The sequence below is a fragment of the Coffea eugenioides genome, chromosome 3 (assembly GCF_003713205.1).
Source record: "Coffea eugenioides isolate CCC68of chromosome 3, Ceug_1.0, whole genome shotgun sequence".
Lineage (NCBI taxonomy): Eukaryota > Viridiplantae > Streptophyta > Magnoliopsida > Gentianales > Rubiaceae > Coffea > Coffea eugenioides.
The window spans coordinates 9,082,449-9,104,503 of NC_040037.1; the positions used below are offsets into that span (position 1 = coordinate 9,082,449).

Consider the following 22,055-nt stretch of genomic DNA (forward strand, 5'->3'; position numbering starts at 1 on the left):
TGCTTATGAACAGAGATCATAGCAATTGGACCATATCATCACGGAAAATGCGATCTTATGAATATGGAGGGACACAAGGAGCAGTATCAGAAATTACTTCTTGGTCAAAATATTAAAAAATATGTTGAAGCAGTGGAGCCACTGAAGGAAAAAACACAAAAATGCTATGCAAAGCCCACAAACCCTTCACCACAAAATTTTATCAATATGATGGTGTTAGATGGCTGTTTTATCATACAATTATTACTTCACTTCAACAGACAGAATGTGAGAGACAATAATGATCCTATTTTCAAACAGGATTGGATTCTAAATAGTTTACAGTGCGATTTAATGTTATTGGAGAGCCAACTTCCTTTCTTCATTCTCCGCAAATTGTATGAAACACTTGAGCTTCCAAACCAAAATGGTGGATTGATTCGTCTTGCCTTGAACTTTTTCAGTGATCTTTTACCAGTTCAAATGTCAACACGCGAAAACGAAAATCCACTGGTGGGCATCAGACAATTGCTTGACGAAAACGAAAATCCACTGGAGGACATCAGACATTTGCTTGACTTGATTCACAGATTTTGGTCGACTTCAAAACTGGAGGCGCAAAATGATGTGAACAGGAGCACAGAAGAGTTCGACTTGATTTGTTGTTCCACACAACTTGCAGAGGCTAGAATGAAGTTAGAGAAATTCAACCGAAAAGACATATTTGACATACAATTCAACAATGGTTCACTGCAGATCCCAACGTTGGTCATTGAAGATAGGACAGAATCTTTCATCCGAAACCTCATTGCCTATGAGCAATATCGTGGTGGTGATCAAATCAACATTGTGACAGACTACGTGACATTCTTGGGTTGCCTCATCAAGTCTGAAAAGGATGTAACACAACTCTCCCGCCATGGAATCATTCGTAACCTTGTTGGTGAGCATGAAGTCATCTCTCAAATGTTGAACAAATTGAATGTCTGCACTATTGGACCAAGTAGAAACTTCCATTACGCTGAGATATTTGGAAGACTGAACATCCATTGCAACCATGGTTCAAAGTCGCGGTCGCGGTGTGGACCGTTCCACATCGGTTTCGGCATATCGGTCGCGATCTCGGTGAGACTCGAATTTTTAAAATATTTAATATTCTAAAAATTGTAAAAAATATGATAAACAAATATAATAAAAAAATTAGTAAAAATAATAAAAATTCGAGTTGATTCGGGATGACTCGGTGAGATTCGGCCGTTTCAACTCTTCACGGTGACGTCTCGGCGAGTCACGTAACTTGGTATCGTTTCGTCTCGGACTAGACCGAGACGGTGACGACTCGACCGAGTCGTCTCGGTTTCGGCCGAGTCTTTGAACCATGATTGCAACAGAATTGTGAATCGATGGATGGCTAAGTTGAGGAGAAATTATTGCAACACTCCTTGGGGAATAATTTCAATTATTGTTGCCTTTCTTCTGCTACTACTTGCTTCGTTACAGACTATATTTTCGATTTTATCTTGGAAGAGCCATTAGTTTGACAAAGACCATCTGTTAGTTTGTCGAAAACTATGTAACAAAACATTTGAGTTTCTGTCCTCTTGAAACTTGCGAGCTTTGGATCAAGGACCATTGATTTTCAATGTTGTACTTCTATATTATATGGAACTATGTTTTTGTTTTCCACTAAAACCTTTTTGCTTTACCTTGTCAACTTTCATTATGCCATGTTTAGTCAAGAGTCAAATTCAAATCACTAATCATAAATCAAAATTTCAAAAGCATCTTGAATTTTCTATGCAAAGTGTTCGATTTCTGGGCTTTTAGCTAGGTTGTTTTTTCACTTTCAATGAGAAAACCAAAGTAAGGGTCAATTCTGTGCTTTCCTATTCTTGTCCTCTCTTCTTCGGCCAGAGCTTTTAGTCTATTTTGGTACTAACAACTTGCATGCTAAAGTCTGACATTTTCCAACTTTCTGTGGCAAATGGTTAGCTTGAGCAAAAATCCTTTACTACATGAAAGACTATACTTGAGACGTAGCTATCTCAGAAAATTGGTTTGTAATTTCCTTTCAAGCAATGGATCAAGGTCCTATGATTCTGCCAGGTGTACAAGTTTTCAGGTTGTCGATGCCAAGTGTACAATTTGACAAGTTGTCGATGCCTGTACAATAATAAAAATCTAACTACCACCAAAAGCAGTCAACAATCAATTCCAGCTACTGGAGCAGGGACTCTGGATGTGCAATGAGTTACTTGATTCACCCTGATTCCGAAGAGTTTGTTTAATCCGATATACCAGAATTAATTAGTTGAAAGAAAATTATTAACTCGTAGATAGTGGTAAGTAGGGTCGAATCCATAGGAATTGGGGATAATTCGTTTCTTTCAGAGTTCGAAGTATGGGGGGATTTGGAGAATATAAAATAACTGATTAACTAACTAATGCAATAACTAATAGAAATAAATAGGAGTTAATCAATAACCAATACGATTCTAGTCAAAAGTGTAACTTTTCAGACACGGTCAATTCAACTGATCATCGATGTAAAGATAATCTAATTACTCATTACTAGATTGGTTATAGTTATCATACACGCAATAAACAACCAATCTTTCCTTACTTTTTTTATAGTCAAGGTAAACTATTTCTCTAACCAAGAAATAACCGTAGGTTCGACCATAGGATTTAATTTCTCGATTGCATTAAGAATTAGAAAAATCCAACCCTAACCAACAAACACGCTACGAGGGTTTGTTTAACTTAACTCATACGTTTCTCTAACATGAAACCAATCATGCTAGTCGCCACTGGTATTAATCAATAGAACAATTACGAATTCAATTAATTAATATGATAGTAGATTATTTGGTTAATTCGAATATTGGACCCTGGACATTCAAATAACAAAACAATCATAAGCAATTAAACCAGAAAATATATGAATACCAATGAATAAAAGAAATAAGTAAGCTAATTCGATCTCACAGATATTTGGAACTGCGTTTTCAAATTAACCCTTGACTAGAAAAAGGAGTTAGTTCTCCATTAATGGAGAACAATCCATGCGCATGTTTAGAGAAAGAGGCCCCCAAGACTTGACTTCCACAATTGGTTGAAAAGAAAGAAAAGATTGAAAGCCTCAAAAGTGAAAGCCTCCCAGGGAGGAAGCTCGCGAAAAAGACAATGATGAATTAATCTCCCCTCCGTAGATATTGCAAGTCGACTCCTCCTCAAACGGTCCGTCCTTTGCTTTTTTCCTTTTCGTTTGCTATTCGGACTTTACTACTAATAACACCGTTTGTTTCCTAAATAGAAAAAGGTAACTACTAAGATAATATTTCAAGTTCCCTAATCCAACACTAAAACTAATAATGAAGATTAAAATCTTCCTTCAAAAATTGCCTTGAATTTGACTCGAACTTGGAAATTGGTTTCGAACGTGTCACCATCAAATTAATTGAAAAATTGCCCATTTTTGTCACGTTTTGTTCTTTTTCCTACAATTAGCACAATTAACCAAATATAAGTAGAATCCGACAATTAAAGCAATGTTTGGCTAAAATCAATGGAAGAATAATTATAAATTTAGCAACAAAGTATGACCTATCAATTTTTTCCAAACCTAAGTCATGCTTGTCCTTAAGCATGAGAACACAAATCAAGTAATCAAATTCAAACAATGACTATTATTCAAATCTTCTATTGCCATGATACACTTAAAATATATGTTAAGTATTAGCGGCAATTTTTAAGAAATATCTCTCTAGTTGGCTTTCGAGATCAAGAACTCCTTCAATTTATGATTAACCAATCTAAGAATATAAAATATTCAACCAGCATTCATCAACAAATAGTTCGGTTATTAAGCAAAATCTCAATATTAAAATTCATGGAACAACGGGTTAACAATTCATTCAAGCATTTTCACATTTTTTTCACTATTAGTACACATTTTTTGTTTTCTAAAATATCCCCACATTTGAGTTTTTTTTTCAGGGGGAATACTTAGTCTTTAGTAATTTAAGTGTTTTGACACGAACTCCGACATTTGCCAAATGAAGGAACCCGGTTATTCAACCGTCATTGCTTAAAAATCACATACTTATAGGTATCGCCGTTTTTTGATGCGAAAATCGACACTTATAGTGAAAATCTCCGGTTACTAGGCAACGATACTAGTGGAGTATAGCCGAATACTATTCATAAATAAGCACCAAATTAAAATTAAAAATCACACAAACCCGTTTCATTTCTTAAACATGGAGAAATACAATTAATAGCTAAACCAATTTACACAAAAAAATGCAAGACAAATATTTACAATATTTAGAGAAGTTAATCAAAAAATGTAAAAGTCATAAAATCTCAAATATTCGTCAAAAAAATACTCTGAAATTTAACCATGTTATACTTAATACCTTAGAGTGTAAAATTTTAGCAATAGAAAAATTTGAAACATCTAACAATCGTTTATCAGGAGCAATCACAAATATGCACAAAAATAGGCAAAAATTGGATAAAATTCGATAAAATCAAACAAAAAATTCCAACAAAAATACCTACACTTGCACTTTTTCAATATATTATCAATATACTATTTCTCCCACACCTAAATCTTACATTGTCCCCAATATAAGTAATAAAGAATAAAATATAAAGCAAAAAGGGACAACGAAACTTCTCTGATCATCAAAGCGAGGTTGTGGCACAGCTGTAGGTGAGAGGCAAAAGACATGTAAGTCTCGATGGCAAAACTGATGAAGATAAAGGCTATGATCGTCAGCTAAGGATGTCGGGTGGCTCACGATGGATGAGGAAGAATTACGTGCGATGAGCAGCGATAATTAGGAACCGACGACCCACGTTGAACAGCACAACAGTGGCGGTGAAATTTGAGGTCATTTGGTTGCGGTCTTGGGGTTGGAAAAGAAAAGAAAGGAATAAAAAGGAAATGGAGAGAAGAAGAAAAGAGAGAATGAAAGAAGAACGAAAAAGAAGAAAGAAAAAGAAGAAAGAAAGAAAGAAAGAAAAAGAAAAGGAAAAAGAAAAAGAAAAGAAAGGAAAAAAAATAATTTTTTTTGGAACCATTGCATTAGACGTGGGCACGCCTAACTGCCTTTGAGTTTTCTGACCAACTCACGAAAATTAAGATCCTTAAACGTGACTATTTGGCGTGAGTACGCCTAACTATTAGAGAGTTTTCTGACCAATTTTCGAAAATTAAGTTCCTTAAACGTAACAACCTGACATGAGCACGCTTAACTAATGGAGAATCATCTACCCGCAGACGTGAATTACCTTCCTTAGGCGTAACCACTTGACGTGGGCACGTCTAACTACTAGGTAGTCTTCTGTCCGCAAAATTAAAACTTCCTTCCTTAGGCATGGATAAGCCCAACTACCAACTTCTTGCCACAAAACCAACAAATCACTAAACATAACTAACACTTAACAAAAACTCCAGAAACATAAGAAAACTAAAACAAAGGGTCTTGGGTTGCCTCCCAAACAACGTCTTTTTTTATTGTCTTTGATTAGACATTGCCATATTTATTCGCGGAGGATAAAATCGTGTAACTCGTTTCAGTGCTTCATCTTCTGTGTAGTTCTGATATCTCTCGTAAATAGAGTAATTCTTGAACACACGAGATATGATCTTCCATGGATTAGTAGATGGTGCCAAACAAACAAGTAATGACCTTAATTCTTCACTCACTCCTTCATCACGAGCACTTACTGGTTCGAGATATTATGCCATCGCAACTCATAACTTATTCCTGTCATGAAACCCAAAATCTTCTGGTATAATAAAGTCAATCTCACTAATAGAAATTAAAAAATAAGAGTCAGGAGAATGTTGATTAAGAGATGAAGGAGATGTCACAGCATTTGAAAAATGTTCACCGGATTCATTCACTTGAGTGATTTGATGCTGGGATTTCATTTCTTGTACTTCAATTTTCTTTTCAACTGCATTTTTAGATCCATTTTCTTGAGACTCTTGCAGTTCCATGTCACTTGTCAAGATAATTGCATCATCATCTTTCTTAAGATCGATGATGATCTGTGAGGGCAATTCTTCATAAATTGAAGAATTTCATTTGCTCAGTGTAGATGCCAATTCACGCATTTCATCTTCCATCTCTTTTTGAATTTGATCTTGACATTTATCCTTCAGAACCGTAAGCCCTTTAATTTCTTTTCTACTTCTGAGGGTTATGGCACTCATGTTATTTGGGTTAACTTTAAGCTGAGATGGAAGTCTTCCTTTCTCTTGAGACTCCAAACGATGTAGTGTAGAGGTCATCTGACTCAATTGATTTTTTATGTTTCTGATGCTCGTGTTCATTCTTTGTTGGTATTGAATGGTATTTTGCTGGAGTTATATGGTGTTGGCAACTAATGCTTTGATCATATCTTCCAAAGACATGTCAGCATTTGATGAATGAGATTGAGATTTGGAAAGGTACCGTGGCTGAAAACCTTGCTGCCTATTGGGTAAAGGATTTTGCTGCTTGTTGCCTTCATAGCTGAAATTCGGATGGTCTCTCCAATTTAGATTATTCGTGTTGGAATAAGGGTCACACTGCCTACGAGGCGGGACACGTTACCAGCCATGTTTACTTGTTCAACTCCTTCATCTTGTTACACTGGGCACCAATCTATGGGATGACTCGTGTCCTTACAAATACCACATGCTTTGGCCTGTTGAAAATTTCCTACAGCCAACTGTCGAATAATCGAAGTTAATTCAGACATTTGTTGTTGAATTGATAAGACATTTATCTCATTTACTCGACGAGTATGGGCATCCTCCCTTATGCCAAATTATTGAGAATTTTTTGCCATCTTTTCTATCAATTCCCAAGTATCTTGAGGAGTCTTATTCATCAAAGCATCTCCACTAGCAGCATCTATAAGATTTCTAACTATATATAGCAAACTTTCATAAAAATATTGAATCAAGAGCTGTTCGCTAATCTAGTGTTGGGGGCATCTAAAACACAATTTCTTGAATCTCTCATAATAGTCATAGAGAGACTCCTCCGGATGCTGTGTAATGCCGTATATTTCCTTCCTCAAACTAGCGGCTCTTGACACAGGAAAATATTTTTTCAAAAATTTCTTTTTTAACTGTTCCCAGGTTGTTATACTACCTGGTGGCAGATAGTAGAACCAATCTTTTGCTGTGTCCTCAAGGGAAAAGGGGAATGCTCACATTTTTATCTGCTCCTTAGCAATCTCTGGGGGTTTCATACTTGTGCATACTATATCAAATTCCTGCAAGCGCCTGTAAGACTCCTCACCTGAAAAATCATGAAAAGAAGGTAAAAGGTGAATTAGACCAGACTTTAATGCAAAAGGGGTATTATCATCTAAATTAGGAAAGATAATGCATAATGACTGCTGATTTAAGTTTGGAGCAGCCAACTCTCTTAAAGTTCGAGCATTAGTCATGGCAACGTTTTCTTAATCAGAATCACTCGAGTTGGCACTAAGCATAGTCTTCTCTATCTCATGGCCAAAAATTAATTCACCTGTACAAGACGGATGAGGCATAAAATTGAAAAAAATACCGAAAAAGTTTAAAAAAATGAACTCAAAAAAAATTAATTAACTAATGTCAGTCCCCGACAACAGCGCCAAAAATTGACAGGTTGTCGATGCCTGTATAATAATAAAAATCTAACTATCATCAAAAGCAGTCAACAATCAATTCCAGATACTGGAGCAGGGATTCTGGATGTATAATGGGTTACTTGATTCACCCTGACTCCGAAGAATTTGATTAATCTGATATACCAAAATTAATTAGTTAACAGAAAATTATTAACTCATAGATAGTGGCAAGTAGGGTCCAATCCACAGGGACTGGGGATAATTCGTTTCTTTCAAAGTCTGAAGTATGGGAAAATTTTTGGAGAATATAAAATAACTGATTAACTAACTAATGCTATAACTAATAGAAATAAACAGGAGTTAATCAATAACCAATACGACTCTAGTTAAAGGTACAACTTTTCAGACACGGTCCATACAATTGATCATCGATGCAAAGATAATTCAATTACTCATTACTAGTTTGGTTATAGTTATCATACACGCGACAAACAACCAATCTTTCCTTACTTTTTCGATAGTCAAGGTACGATCGTTAACTAATTCTCTAACCAAAAAATAATTCTAGGTACGACCGTCGGATTTAATTTCTCGATTGCATTAAGAATTAGGAAAACCCAACCCTAACCAACAAACACGCTACGAGGGTTTGTTTAAATTAATTCATACGTTTCCCTAATATGAAACCAATCACGCTAGTCGCCACTGGTATTAATCAATAAAATAATTACGAATTCAATCAATTAATATGACAGTAGATTATTAGGTTAATTCGAATATCACCCTTGACATTCAAATAACAAAACAATCATAAGCAATTAAACCAGAAAACATATGAATACCAATGAATAAAAGAAATAAGTAAGCTAATTCGATCTCACAGATGTTTGGAACCGCGTTTTCAAGTTAATCCTTGACTAGAAAAAGGAGTTAGTTCTCCATTAATGGAGAACAATACATGCGCATGTTTAGAGAAAGAGACCCCCAAGATTTGACTTCCACAATTGGTTGAAAAGAAAGAAAAGATTGAAAGCCTCAAAAGTGAAAGCCTCCCAGGGAGGAAGCTAGCGGAGAAGACAATGATGAATTAATCTCCCCTCCGTAGATGTTGCAAACCGACTCCTCCTCAAACGGTCCATCCTTTGCTTTTTTCCTTTTTGTTTCCTATTCGGACTCTACTACAAATAACACCGCCTGTTTCCTAAATAGAAAAAGGTAACTACTAAGATAATATTCCAAGTTCCCTAATCCAACACAAACTAATAATGAAGATTAAAATCTTCCTTCAAAAATTGCCTTGAATTCGACTCGGACTTGGAAACCGGTTTCGAACATGTCACCATCAAATTAATTGAAAAATTGCCCATTTTTGTCACGTTTTGCTCTTTTTCGTACAATTAGCACAATTAACCAAATATAAGAAGAATTCGACAATTAAAACAATGTTTGGCTAAAATCAATGGAAGAATAATTATAAATTTAGCAACAAATTATGACCTATTAGTACAAGTTTTCAGGAGGTTTTATTTTGGTATTAGAATTTCCCGAAAATGCAATTATAAATTTACTTCAAATACTTTCCACTCTAAATCCAATTTTCTATTATCCTTTTATCATCTCGTAAAAAGCTATACTACGATAATTTATTCCTTACTGGCATATATCAATCCAGTTTTTTTTCCAAGTATCGGAAGCAAATGTCTTGTAGCACAATGTATCTTCTTTATGCTATGAAATTTCCTCACAGTTACGTCCACTTGCACCCTTTCACGGCATAAGTTCCTGTGTCTGTGCATTTGTGTAATTTTACCAATACCTAGGCCTCTAATTGCATGAAAATGTATCTTAATGGGTGTATGAAAGGTCCCTTAAACCTTCATTTTCTCATGGAAATATCCCTTGGTTCCAAATCATAGTTTGTACATGTCTGAAGACATAAACTTGAACACAACATTCAAATTGTGTCAATATAACGATTGATTGGTATTAGTTTTTGTTGAACTTGTTTCACGGTGGCCGGATATACCACAGAAAAGATTAGTTAGCAATTTGATTATATCTCCTTGAGTGGATACTGAATAGTTTGCAGATCGACTGATGTTGTTTGAAAATCACCTTCCCGTCTTCATATTCTCTGTCAATTGTATGAAATGATTGGACTTCAATCTTTTTTCAGGGACAAGATGTGAAAATGAAAATCCACAAGATAAAAACCTATCACATTTGCTTCACTTGATTCACTGAAATTGGTCGGAGCTTGAAGCTCAAGCCTGTTAAGGATCCATTGTTCAACAGAAACTTAATTACAGGGTATGGAATTAACTTAGAGAAGAATAGCATAGGAGATTCGTAGTTGAACCATTGTTCCACAAAACTTACCGAGGCTACAATCAACTTTGAGAAAACTAATTGGATAATTGATTGGATAACGAATAAAATAAAACTTTGTGACAGTGTATACATAAGTGGGATTGAATGCAAAATAAAATTTGCACATATGTCATGAATAAGGACTCCGCTTATATGTAGTCATGTACACTGTCAATTTAAGAATGATTAATCCAAACTATAATAACAGTTCAAATCATCATTACTATATAAAAAGTAACATAAGTCTTGACACTTTGGAGTATGAGTGTAAGCACTATTGTGATCTTATTTTTTGTCATTCCAATTTTGCCTTCTTAATTTGTGGTTAAAGTTTCATATAATCTTAATTGTGGGTGGCTTACAAGAAAATAATGGCTGATTATTAGTGTCACTATATTGCATCATACCATATTGATTTAGAAAGAAACATCTCCTTAAAGTTATAAACACTGAAATGATTTGAGAAACATTTCTCAGATGTGTTATATAAGTTGTACACATCCAGTTCAGAAGGAGATGAATTTTTCATGTTGCACCCAATGGAATTTCATTATACAAAAAGTTATAACAGCTTTATAATTGAAATAATAGTATTAAATTGGAAAAAAGAAAATTTGAAATAGCACCATACAAACTATAAACTATTATTATCATTAATAGCAATTTCTCGAAACAAGAAAAATTGAAAAACAAAACTGAAAACGATTCATAAAATGACATAAAGTAATAGGAAATGAATTAAAATGTTTGAAATACAATTCAAATAAAATCAAAGACAACATCCAAAACACTGATATCCAAGAAAAGACAAACAACGATAAAATATAGTAATACTTCATTTGTATTGGTTTGAGTAAACAAAATTCATCCATCAAACTATGTAGAAGCCATTTCCAATGATAAAATAAGAAATTATAATAAGAGTAAATTTAAAATGAAGAATGATAATACCTTTTTTTTAATGATTACATATATTTATTGTATTGCAATATTAGTGAATAATGGTAGCAGTTATGAAACGAAAAGTTTTAAAATTAAGTAGATTTCATTTATGGTGACAATTGTAATTAGATAGATGTAGTGCATTCTAATAATTGACAATAATGGTAGTGGTTATGGATTAAAAACTAACAATTGAAAAACTAAAATACTGCAATATACTAAAAATTAATATTAAAATTTTTAATTAGCTAGAATTTTCATTCCAATTCCTTGATTATCAAAAACACTAATACTGAAACAAAAGATATTGTGCTAATATGGAAAAAGTAGACTTGTTGCTTTTGCTTTTGTATTGGATTGTGCTAAAAATATGATTAAAAGAAAAAAAATGAAAAAATCCAACTATCTCTATCTATGAAATTTCAATTGTTAGAATGTACAAGTCAAAAAAAAAATTATGTGGTAGATCATTTATACTACATTATTGACACAAATAGCAATAAAAAGAATACAAAGAATTCAAATTACATGTATATTTATTTTTTAGCTTAATTATATTCTCCGTTTGTAAAAAATTGTAATGATTGTGGTGTATATGTAATAAAATCACAAATATACAACAATTTTGGTAAAACATGATATTATCAATATTTGATATGTTAGAGTTCAAGTTATAAATCAAAATAATGTTTGGTTCATGGTTCCAAATTTAATCCTAAAGGACATGTTAACTACATTGGAATGCTTTTTGTCTCTTTCCATTTAATAAAATTTTTAAAAGTAACTGGCTAAAGAAAATAAATAGCTTAAAAATACTGTATTATGACGTTGATTATCAAAATGGTGAATCAAGTAATCCATTGCACACCTAGAGTCCCTGCTCTAGTATTTAAGATTAATTATTGACTGTTTTTAGTGGTAGTTAGGTTCTATTTATATTATTGCACAGATTCGACACTTGTCAATTTTTGGTGCCATTACCGGGGACTGGTGCCAGGTTAATTTGTTTCTTTTTAAATTCATCTTGTTTTTGTTTTTTATTTATTTTTCTCTTATTTTTTTTATATAGTTTATGACTGCTAACAATTCGTATTTTGATGATAGACTGAATTTTATTCCTGAATGGGGTTATGAGACCCATGCTTTTTCTAATGATCAATTGGCTGTTGCAAATTGTGAAAGTTATTTTGCCTCAGATCATTCAACCGACATATACCCAGCATTTCAAGATGGTCTAAGTGCTCCAATCGATACTTTTGGAGATTTTTCATCTCAATATCAAACGTGGTATGACCCTTATTCAAATGGGTATGATTGATAGAGCAGTTATTTGACACATTTTGCATTGTCATCTTGTCCTAATTTTGGCTATTCATGGTGCTAAGGAATGGAATTTTACTCATATTTGATATTTGTGTGAATTGTAGGTGGTTAGCATTAAAAATGATATCTTGAGGTAAATTTCCAGAAGACTTCTCATTTCAGGGCGTGGCCACGCCAGACAAGGTGGACGTTACCGAAAAGCCGGACCCCGGTCCACGTGAACCGCGAGAAGCATGGGATAAAAACTCCAAAAGGCTAGCTTTTGTTTGAATGAATTGGGCCAGACGTCTGAGAGCTCCTGGCGGCGGCATTATAAAGAAGAAAAAAGCGAGATTCAGAGGGATCACTACTTTTAGCCTTAGTTTTACCTTTTTGCAAGATCGGTCAGACGCTTTTTCTCTTTCTTTTGTCTCGGTCGGCCGAAATTAGATTAGCTTTGAGTTCTCTTCTTTTTCTCTTTCGGTCAGACGTATTTCTTTTCTTTAGCTTTTGTCCTGTACGGCTTTGACTCCTGAGTTGTTACTCTTGCTTGAGACAATTCGCGTTGGTTTTCTGCTCTGCGATTGCGACCCCAATTCTTCGGCAAATAATTGAATGAATTCAATTAAATCACGTGAGGTTGATACGATGAGAAGCGGCTAATTTCCTCCTCTACCCGAAGGCTAATTTCCTCATCTACCCGAAGGTCGAAATAAGAAATTGTAAACAAATTAGCACAACCAGTACCACTGGTGCATGCACAGGAAAGAAGGGAACCACACGGCCAACCCAATTAATAAAATGCACAACTGAGGCACCCCAAAGGCTAAAAAAGGATCCTAACAACACAGCAAATTGAATGAATATTCCCTGAGTCTCCAATTCAGTCAAAATATGATCAAGGGGCACGATACCGAAACTAACAAAGTAGAACTCAAGTGATACCAACAGGGACCCCAACAGAGCAATGAATTCAACCAATTGGAGCAAGTGAAACTCAACAAATGTCACCAATTGGACAGTCAAATATCCAAGTCAACCGCTCAAAATAGCACTTGGGCCAAGGAACCAGCAATTCCAGCAACAACCGAATAGAAATTAAGAAAGTTTAAGAATTCTAAGCAATGCCGCAACCAGTACCACTGGTGCACAGACAGGAAAGAATTAAATTCAACGGCAGCAACTCAACCACAAGAACTGAAACTTTAAAATAAGCAAGTATCCTCAAATAGAAGCCACAACGATAGGCAAAAGATCTCAACCAGTACCACTGGTGAGTCACAGGGAAAAATTAATCAAACAGCCAACAATGCAATGAATAGCAGAAAATATCCCCACTATGGCAGCAATTCAACCCAATTCTGTCCAAAATTGACCCTAGCAATTGCCCAAATCAATACCTTCTTCTATCCAACCAGAAACCCAAACACAAATTCCAGAAATCTATGTTAATCGGGGAAGAAATTACAATACCTCCACCTGTCAATTTGGACAAGTGGTGATGGCGTGGCTGGATAGAAAAGCTAGCGGGAGCTCGAGGTGAAGGTTCTTGGCGGGTGTTGCGCTGGCGGATGGGCGCGGCTATGCCGCACAATGGGAGGAAATGAGCTGGTGGTGGAGGCGCGCGAGCTGGATGAGCTGTGAGGAGGAAGCTCTTGGCGGTGGGTCTTGGCTGCGCGGTTGCGGCGTGCGACTGCGATCGCTGGTAGCGGTGGTTGTGGAGCTCGAGCAGGCGGTGGCGATGGCAGGTCAGCGAATAAAGTCACGCGAGCTGGTGGAGAGCTGGTGCTGGAGCAAGCCGTGGGTGGGGTGCGGCGAGCTAAGCTGAGGGGGCGGCGCTCCTGGAAGGTGAGAGTGGAGGAGAGGCGCGGCTTGGCCGCGAGCTGGCGGTGGACCGTGAGGTGAGGCTGCTATCTGATGGCGTGGAGGCACGGCTGAAGTAGAAAAGAACAGGGGGAAAGGGAAAGCAGCGCAGCGGGGAAGAAAGGAAGAAAGAAAGAAGAAGAAAGAAAGAAAAAAAAGAAGAAAAGAAAAGGAAGAAAAAGAAAAAAAAAAAATTTTGGGATTTTTTTTTAATTGAATTGAGATTGGAAAATTCGATTTTTGAATACCAAAACTGAAAATGAAAAAGGAAATTACTTTTATTTAAAAAAAAATTTTTTTTTTTTAAAGTGAAAAATTATTTCCTTTGTTTTTTGGTCGTCAAACACCGCGTGGGCACGCCAAGATTGGTAAATATCCACTGATATTAGGAGACACAAACACCACGTAGGCACGCCAAGATTGCACTTCCTGCCACAGTGGAGAAAAACATGAAAACCGATTACTACTCAACCGAGAAACAAAAAACGAAAGAAATGAACAACGAAAAATAATAAAATCAATATTTGGGTTGCCTTCCAAAAAGCGCCTTTTTTTAATGTCTTTGGCTAGACATTGCCATATTTATTCACGGAGGATAAAATCTCGTGGCTCGTTTCAGTGCTTCATCCTCTATATAGTCTTGATAGCCCTCGTAAATAGAGTAATCCTTCAGCACACGAGCTACGATCTTCCGTGAACTAGTAGATGGCGCCAAACAAGTCAACGATAATTTGCATTCTCCACTCACTCCTCCATCACACGCATTTATCGGTTCAAGATATTTTGCCATCTCCGCTCTTAACTTATTCCTGCCATGAGACTCAAAAACTTCCGGTATAACAAAATCAATCTTATTAACAGAAATCATAGAGTAAAAGTTAAAAAAATATGGATTAGGGAATGGAGGTGGTGTCACCACATTTGATGATTCTTCACTGGATTCTTTCACTTGAATGGGTTGCGGTTGGGGTTCCATTTCTTCCTTTTCGGCTTCTTTTTCAACTGCATCTGTAGATTTCTCATTTTGACACTCTTGTATCTTCTCATCACTTGTCAAGCCAATTGCACTCTCATTTTCTTCAAAATCAACAATGGTTTTCGAGGGCAATTCTTCAATTTGAGAAGCCAATCGATTTATTCTGAATGTCAATAGACATATTTGATCTGCCAGATTACTTATTGCATCCATCATCATCCCATTTCTCATTTGTGTCTCCTGTTGGAATTGATATGTATTAGTAGCTATTGATTCAACTATTTTTTCAAGAGACATACCAGACATAGATGATGATTCTTGAGACTCATACTGCTGAAAATTCATTGGCTGCTGAAAATTCATTGGCCCTGTTGTATAATTATAACTGGAGTTATCCCACCATCCTTGATCATACCCGTTTGGATTAGGGTTATACCACGTTTGAGATCAGGGTGAAAAATCTCCATAATTATTGAGTGGGACACTCAGATTATCTTGATATTCGGGGCACATACCGGTTGAATGATCCCTGGCATAACAAATTTTACAGGTTGCAGCAGCCATTCTTTCTCTAATAGAGTTTAGTGCCTCTAAATATGCAAACTTAGCAAAAAAACTAGCCTCATTACCTTCCCTGGAAACAAAATCCAGTCTATCACCAAAATACGGAGTGTTAGAAGCCATAAACTATATAAAAAAATAAGAGAAAAATAAATAAAAAAAATAAAAACAAAATGAACTCAAAAGAAACAAATTAATCTGGCACCAGTCCCCGGCAACGACGCCAAAAATTGACAGGTGGAGGTATTGTAATTTCTTCCCCGATTAACATAGATTTCTGAATTTGTGTTTGGGTTTCTGGTTGGATAGAAGAAGGTATTGATTTGGGCAATTGCTAGGGTCAATTTTGGACAGAATTGGGTTGAATTGCTGCCATAGTGGGGATATTTTCTGCTATTCATTGCATTGTTGGCTGTTTGATTAATTTTTCCCTGTGACTCACCAGTGGTACTGGTTGAGATCTTTTGCCTATCGTTGTGGCTTCTATTTGAGGATACTTGCTTATTTTAAAGTTTCAGTTCTTGTGGTTGAGTTGCTGCCGTTGAATTTAATTCTTTCCTGTCTGTGCACCAGTGGTACTGGTTGCGGCATTGCTTAGAATTCTTAAACTTTCTTAATTTCTATTCGGTTGTTGCTGGAATTGCTGGTTCCTTGGCCCAAATGCTATTTTGAGCGGTTGACTTGGGTATTTGACTGTCCAATTGGTAACATTTGTTGAGTTTCACTTGCTCCAATTGGTTGAATTCATTGCTCTGTTGGGGTCCCTGTTGGTATCACTTGAGTTCTGCTTTGTTAGTTTCGGTATCGTGCCCCTTGATCTTATTTTGACTGAATTGGAGACTCAGTGCATATTCATTCAATTTGCTGTATTGTTAGGGTACTTTTCTAGCCTTTGGGGTGCCTCAGTTGTGCATTTTATTAATTGGGTTGGCCATGTGGTTCCCTTCTTTCCTGTGCATGCACCAGTGGTACTGGTTGTGCTAATTTGTTTACAATTTCTTATTTCAATATGATTGAGCATCTGTGACTGAGTATCCTTCGATCTTGCTGCTTTGTTGGGATCGTCTTTGGTGTCAATTGAGTATCATTTGGTACTTTCTGCCTGGAGTCTATTGAGCTGCCTTTGGTTGGGGTGTATTGCATTTAATTGGTGCATTGGACGGCTCCTGTGCCATTTCCGTTGTTTATTGAAGTAGGTTGCCTCTATATGCCTTGTGTGGGAGTATTTTGTCCTTTTCATTTCAATTGCTAAATTCATTGGAGCACTTGTTACGGTTTTGGGATGCATTGTTATTGCATTTGGCTAAGCAGGGGACCACCCAGGGGCTAACGACTGGGTCCAACTCCGAATGCAAGTTGCATAACATGGCGCAGAATTTGGCAGCACTCCGCCCGACCCACTCCTGTTTTGACAACTTCAGGGAAGTACCGTTACCCTTCTCCTTCCTTTTGCTGTTAGTTTATCACATTGAGGGCAATGTGTGAATTAGTTCCTTGGGAGATTTTTCATCTCAATATCAAATGTGGTATGACCCTTATTCAAATGGGTATGATCAAGGATGGTGGGATGATTTCAATTTTAATTATGGGATCAGGCCAATGAATTTTCAACAGCAAGAGTCTCAACAACCATCATTCATGCCAGGTCCGTCTCTAGAAGAAATGATGAAGCAGTTAATTGCTAATCAACAAAAGACGGATTCTGACATACAAAGTATGAGGAATCAACTGGGACAGGTGCAAGTAATGCAGAGTCAGGTGAGTCAGATGGTGATAGTAATTAACCGCCTAGAATCCCAAGTCCAAAGAAGATTTTCATCTCAGCCTGAAGTTAACCCGAAAAACGTGAGTGCCATGACCCTCAGAAGTGGAAAAGAAATTAAAGGGCCTACAGTTCTGGAGAATAAGAGTCAAGATCAAATTCAAAAAGAGATGGAAGATGAAAGGCGTGAATTGGCATCTACACTGAGCAAATTGAATTCTTCAAATTATGAAGAATTGCCCTCACAGACCATCGTCGACGTTAAGAAAGATGAGGATATATTTATCCGAACAAATGACATGGAATTGCAAGAATTTCAAGAAAATGGATCTAAAGATGCAGCTAAAAAGGAGGTTGAAATGCAAGAAATGAGGTCTCAACATCAACTCCTTCGAATAAATGAATTCAGTGAACAATCTCCAAATGCGGTGACATCCTCTCCATTCCTTAATCAATATTCTCCTGACTCTTATTCTTCAATTCCTGTTAGTAAGATTGATTTTATTATACTAGAAAATTTTGAATTTCATGATAGGAATAAGTTGAGAGTGATAATGGCAAAATATCTTGAACCAATAAATGCACTTGATGGAGGAGTGATTGGAGAATTTAGATTATTATTGACTTATTTGACGCCATCTACTAGTCCATGAAAAATCGTAACTCGTGTGTTCAAGAATTACTCTATTTACGAGAGTTATCAGGATTATATAGAGGATGAAGCACTGAAACGAGTCACAAGATTTTATCTTCCTTGAACAAACATGACAATGTCTAGCCAAAGACATTAAAGAAAAGCGCTTTTTGGGAGGCAAATCAATTGTTGATTTTGTTATTTTTGTGTTCAATTTCTTAAATATGTTGTTTGTCATTTGGGTACTAGTCACTCTTGATGTTTCCTCACTATGGTCAGGATAGGTAATCTTGGGGTGCCACTCTAGGAGGGCACGCGTTAAGTGTCCAAATTCAAGTTTCATGGTCAGTGGATGTTTGTAAAACATGGCGCGCCCACGCCGTGATGGTAAATTCTCAACATTTCGCGACCTCGACAGGAAATGGAATCTTGGCATGCCCGCGCAAGCAGGGCACGCGTTAAAGCGCAAAAATTGACTCCCAAGATCAGTGGACGTTTTATAATCTTAGCGTGCCCACACTGTGTTTGATGACCCAAAAACAAATTCTTTTTATTATTATTGAATTAAAAAAATTAGAAAAATAAAAATATTTTTCGTTTTCACTTTCAGTTTTGGTGTTCAAAATTCAAAATTTAAAATTTCAATTCAATTCTAAAAAAAAAAACCCTCAAAAAATTTTTTTTTTTGCCCTTTTTCTTTTTTTTTCTTTCCTTTCTTTCTTTTTCTTTCCTTCTTTTCCTTTCTTTCTTTCTTTCCCTTTTTTTCCCCTCTTCCCCTGCTTCTCCTTCTCCCTTTTCTATTTTCGGCCGCCGTCCTCCTCTCTTTCCTCGCACGCCGTCCACCAGCAACCGCCGCCGCTGTCCGCCGCTCACCCAAGGCGAGCGCACCAGCTCCTTCCATCGCGAGCCACCAGCCCGCGATCGCTACCACCGCCTCCAAGTTCCACCGCCAATCCTAGCCGCGACGTCTCTCTCTCCTCGCCGTCCTCTCTTTTTCTCTCTTTCTCTCTACCACCCAGTTGCCGCATGCACCCAAGGTCGCAGCTCCTCCTCGCGCGTCTGCCTCTACAGCGCAGTCGCAGCCAAGCGCGCAAACGAGCGTCCTCCACAACGCTGCTGTTGCCCGTGGGCACGCCGCTTCACCATCACACCGCCGCCACCACACTTGCCCACCCTGGTGCGAGGTCCAAAGCCTCTTGCTCTCGCTGCCGCTTCACCAAGCACCATTTTCGCCTCACCCACCACTGTTCTGACAACTTCAGTGAAATTTCGTTGCCCTTCTTCTTACTATTACTGTTTATTTATCACATTGAGCGCAATGTGTCATTTAGGTGTGGGGGAGAGGTCAGTTGTGGTGCTAGTTTTTCCAGTTTTTAGTTTCTAGAGGTTTTTCCTTTATTTTTAGTTTGTTTTTGTCCATCTTTAGTTTAGTTTATTTTCTTTTTTTTTTCTAGTGGTCAGTCCTTATATAAATACCAAGTTTCGATGCTGGTTTGTTGTCTCTAATTCTGCTATTGCCAAGTTTTAGTAATAAAAGGGTATCAAATTAATGTGGTTGAATTCAGAAATTTCTCTTTGGTGAATATCAGTAATTGCTTGATTTTTCCAATTTTGGTTAACTTTTCTAAACATAGGGATTGATTGTTGGCATTTTTCATGTGAATTGGTTCAGTTATTAATTTTAGTTCTCCATGTTTGAAAATTTGAGGCTGACTGCTATTATTTTTGTGTTATTTTTAGATATCGTGCTATATGGTTGTAAATAAGAGTTGACTGTACTCCGCTAGTTGTTACTACTGAGTGACCGGAAATTTTCACCTAAAGTGTCGATTCTCGTATCAAAAGGTAGTAATTTCTAAGAGTACGTGGTCACATAACGAAAGGAGCTGAGTAACCGGGTTCTTTCATCTGACAAATGTTGGAGTTCGCGTCAACAGGCTCTAATGGCTATAGACTAAGTCTTTGGTTATTTAAAAAAAAAAGAAAAAGAAAAAGAAAGAGAAAGAGAAACAAAAAAAATAAAATAAAATAAAGAATGTGTTAGTATATGAAAAAGTCAGCTTGCCGATTTGTGATATTAATGTCAAGATTTTAGTTAATAGTTGGACCATTTGCTGATAAATATGAGCAACCATTTCTTTTTCTTAGATTAGTTTACTTTAAATTGGAGGAGTTGGTGGTTAAGAGGCTAACCGAGGTGGTTTTTCTTTGATCTTAACCTGGGATGCTCGATATATGTTTTTTGGGTATCTTGGCAATGTGGTAGTTAGAGTAATAACCATTGTCAAATTTTGGTGTTCAATTGCTGTTCCCATGCTTGAGGGCAAGCATGATTTAGGTATGGAGGGAATTGATAGGGTGTTAATTGTTAATAATTTTATTGTTAATTTTTCCTTTTATCCTTGCCAAATATTGTTTTAATTATTAATATTTACTTATATTGGTATTTAGACTCAATTTCAGGGAATGGAGCAGATAACTACAAAATAGAAGGGACTTGCTTCATAAGTGGGAGACTTCAAGAAGGCTCCATTGATCTGGCCCACAAGGAGAGGAAGAAACGGACTGTATTTGCTTGCTGATTAAGAGATTAGAGTTCTACTAGTAATAGGAAACAAAAATAAGACGGAAGGCCTGGTTTGGCGCAGGGAGTTTTCTTCTTTTGGTTATGCTTGTTCCTAATTCGTGGGGATCACTAGATAGATAGTATTGTGTCATGTTTTCTTTTGGCTTTAAGAAGGAACAAACGTACAAAAGGAGGACGGCTCTCTGGAGCTTAGTTTGGAGGATAGCTTTTAGCATAGTTTAGTTTTTGTTCTTTCTTGGTTCCTTTGACGCACTCCAGGTGCTCGACAATATTTCCCAACGGGAAGAATATCTTTTACTCCTTGTTTTATAGTGAAAAACGCAATGCCTTTGCAATCAATTAATTCGTGTGGAAATTTATTTATGCGGCGTGGCTAGGCCTGTCATCTAGTCAAGGATCAACTCAATGGCGCAGTCCGGAATATCTGTGAGATCTAATTAGTTTTCACTTGTTTCTTAATTTGTTAATATTTGCACGTTATCTATTTGAATTTTCATGGGATTATTTTATTAATTGGATGTCAAGGGCCCGATGTTCAATGTGATTTATTAATTTCTTGCCAAATTAGTCAATTAAATCCGTAATTGTTTGATTGATTAATATTAGTGGCAACTGGTGTGTTTACACAGCAGAGGAATGTGCAATCTAATTTAAATAACTCTCGTAATGTGTTATTGATTAGGGTTAGGTTTTTCTAGTTATTAATGCAATTGAAAAATTAATTCCTGCGATTGTATCTAGGAGTATTTTCTGGTTAGAGATGATTAATGGTCGTACCTTGGTTATCAATAAATTAAGGAAAAATTGGTCGTTAGAGTTCATCGGCAATTATAACTAGCCTATTAATAAATTAAGTGAACCTCTCTTGCATCAATGATCGGGTAAGTAGGCTGTGCCTAAGTAGTTGTATCCTTGGTTAAAGTTTATCTATTATTGATTTAATTCCTGCTATATTCGTGTTAGTTAATTATTTATTTTTAGTTGAATTCCTTAATTGCTTTTCCAATAAATATCCCCCTTTACCAGTTGAAATTTTAAAGAGACAAATATCCTCAGTCCCTGAGGAGACGACCCTACTTGCCATTGTCTACTATTTAGTAATTTTTGTTAACTAATTAATTCTGGTATATCGGATTAAGCAAACTATTCGGGAACAGGGTGAATCAAGTAACACATTGCACACCTAGAGTCCCTGCTCTAGTACCTAGGATTAATTACTGACTGCTTTTAATGGTAGTTAGGTTCTATTTGTATTATTGCACAGGCTTGACACCCGTCATTGATTTTTTTCCTTTTTTCCTGTCAAAATATGTTGTCAAATTTCACTATTGGATGTCAAATGCAACCAATTGGAAAATGTCACCGACCTTGAGATCCTCGGTGTCATTTTTCTTGTACTAACTCAGTGTCATTTTTATTTCACTCCATTTGGATTAGCTATTTTTGGTGGGTGATT

At 36.4% G+C, this 22,055-nt stretch overlaps 1 protein-coding gene across 1 annotated transcript; it reads left to right on the top strand.

Moving 5' to 3' along the window:
- The first annotated feature begins 333 nt into the window (after positions 1 to 333).
- Positions 334 to 16,214, top strand: LOC113765961 (UPF0481 protein At3g47200-like). The gene is made up of 2 exons (XM_027310196.1): positions 334 to 1,104; positions 16,062 to 16,214. The coding sequence occupies exons 1-2, from the start codon at positions 334 to 336 to the stop codon at positions 16,212 to 16,214; spliced, it is 924 nt and encodes a 307-aa protein (XP_027165997.1).
- Positions 16,215 to 22,055: the final 5,841 nt, after the last annotated feature.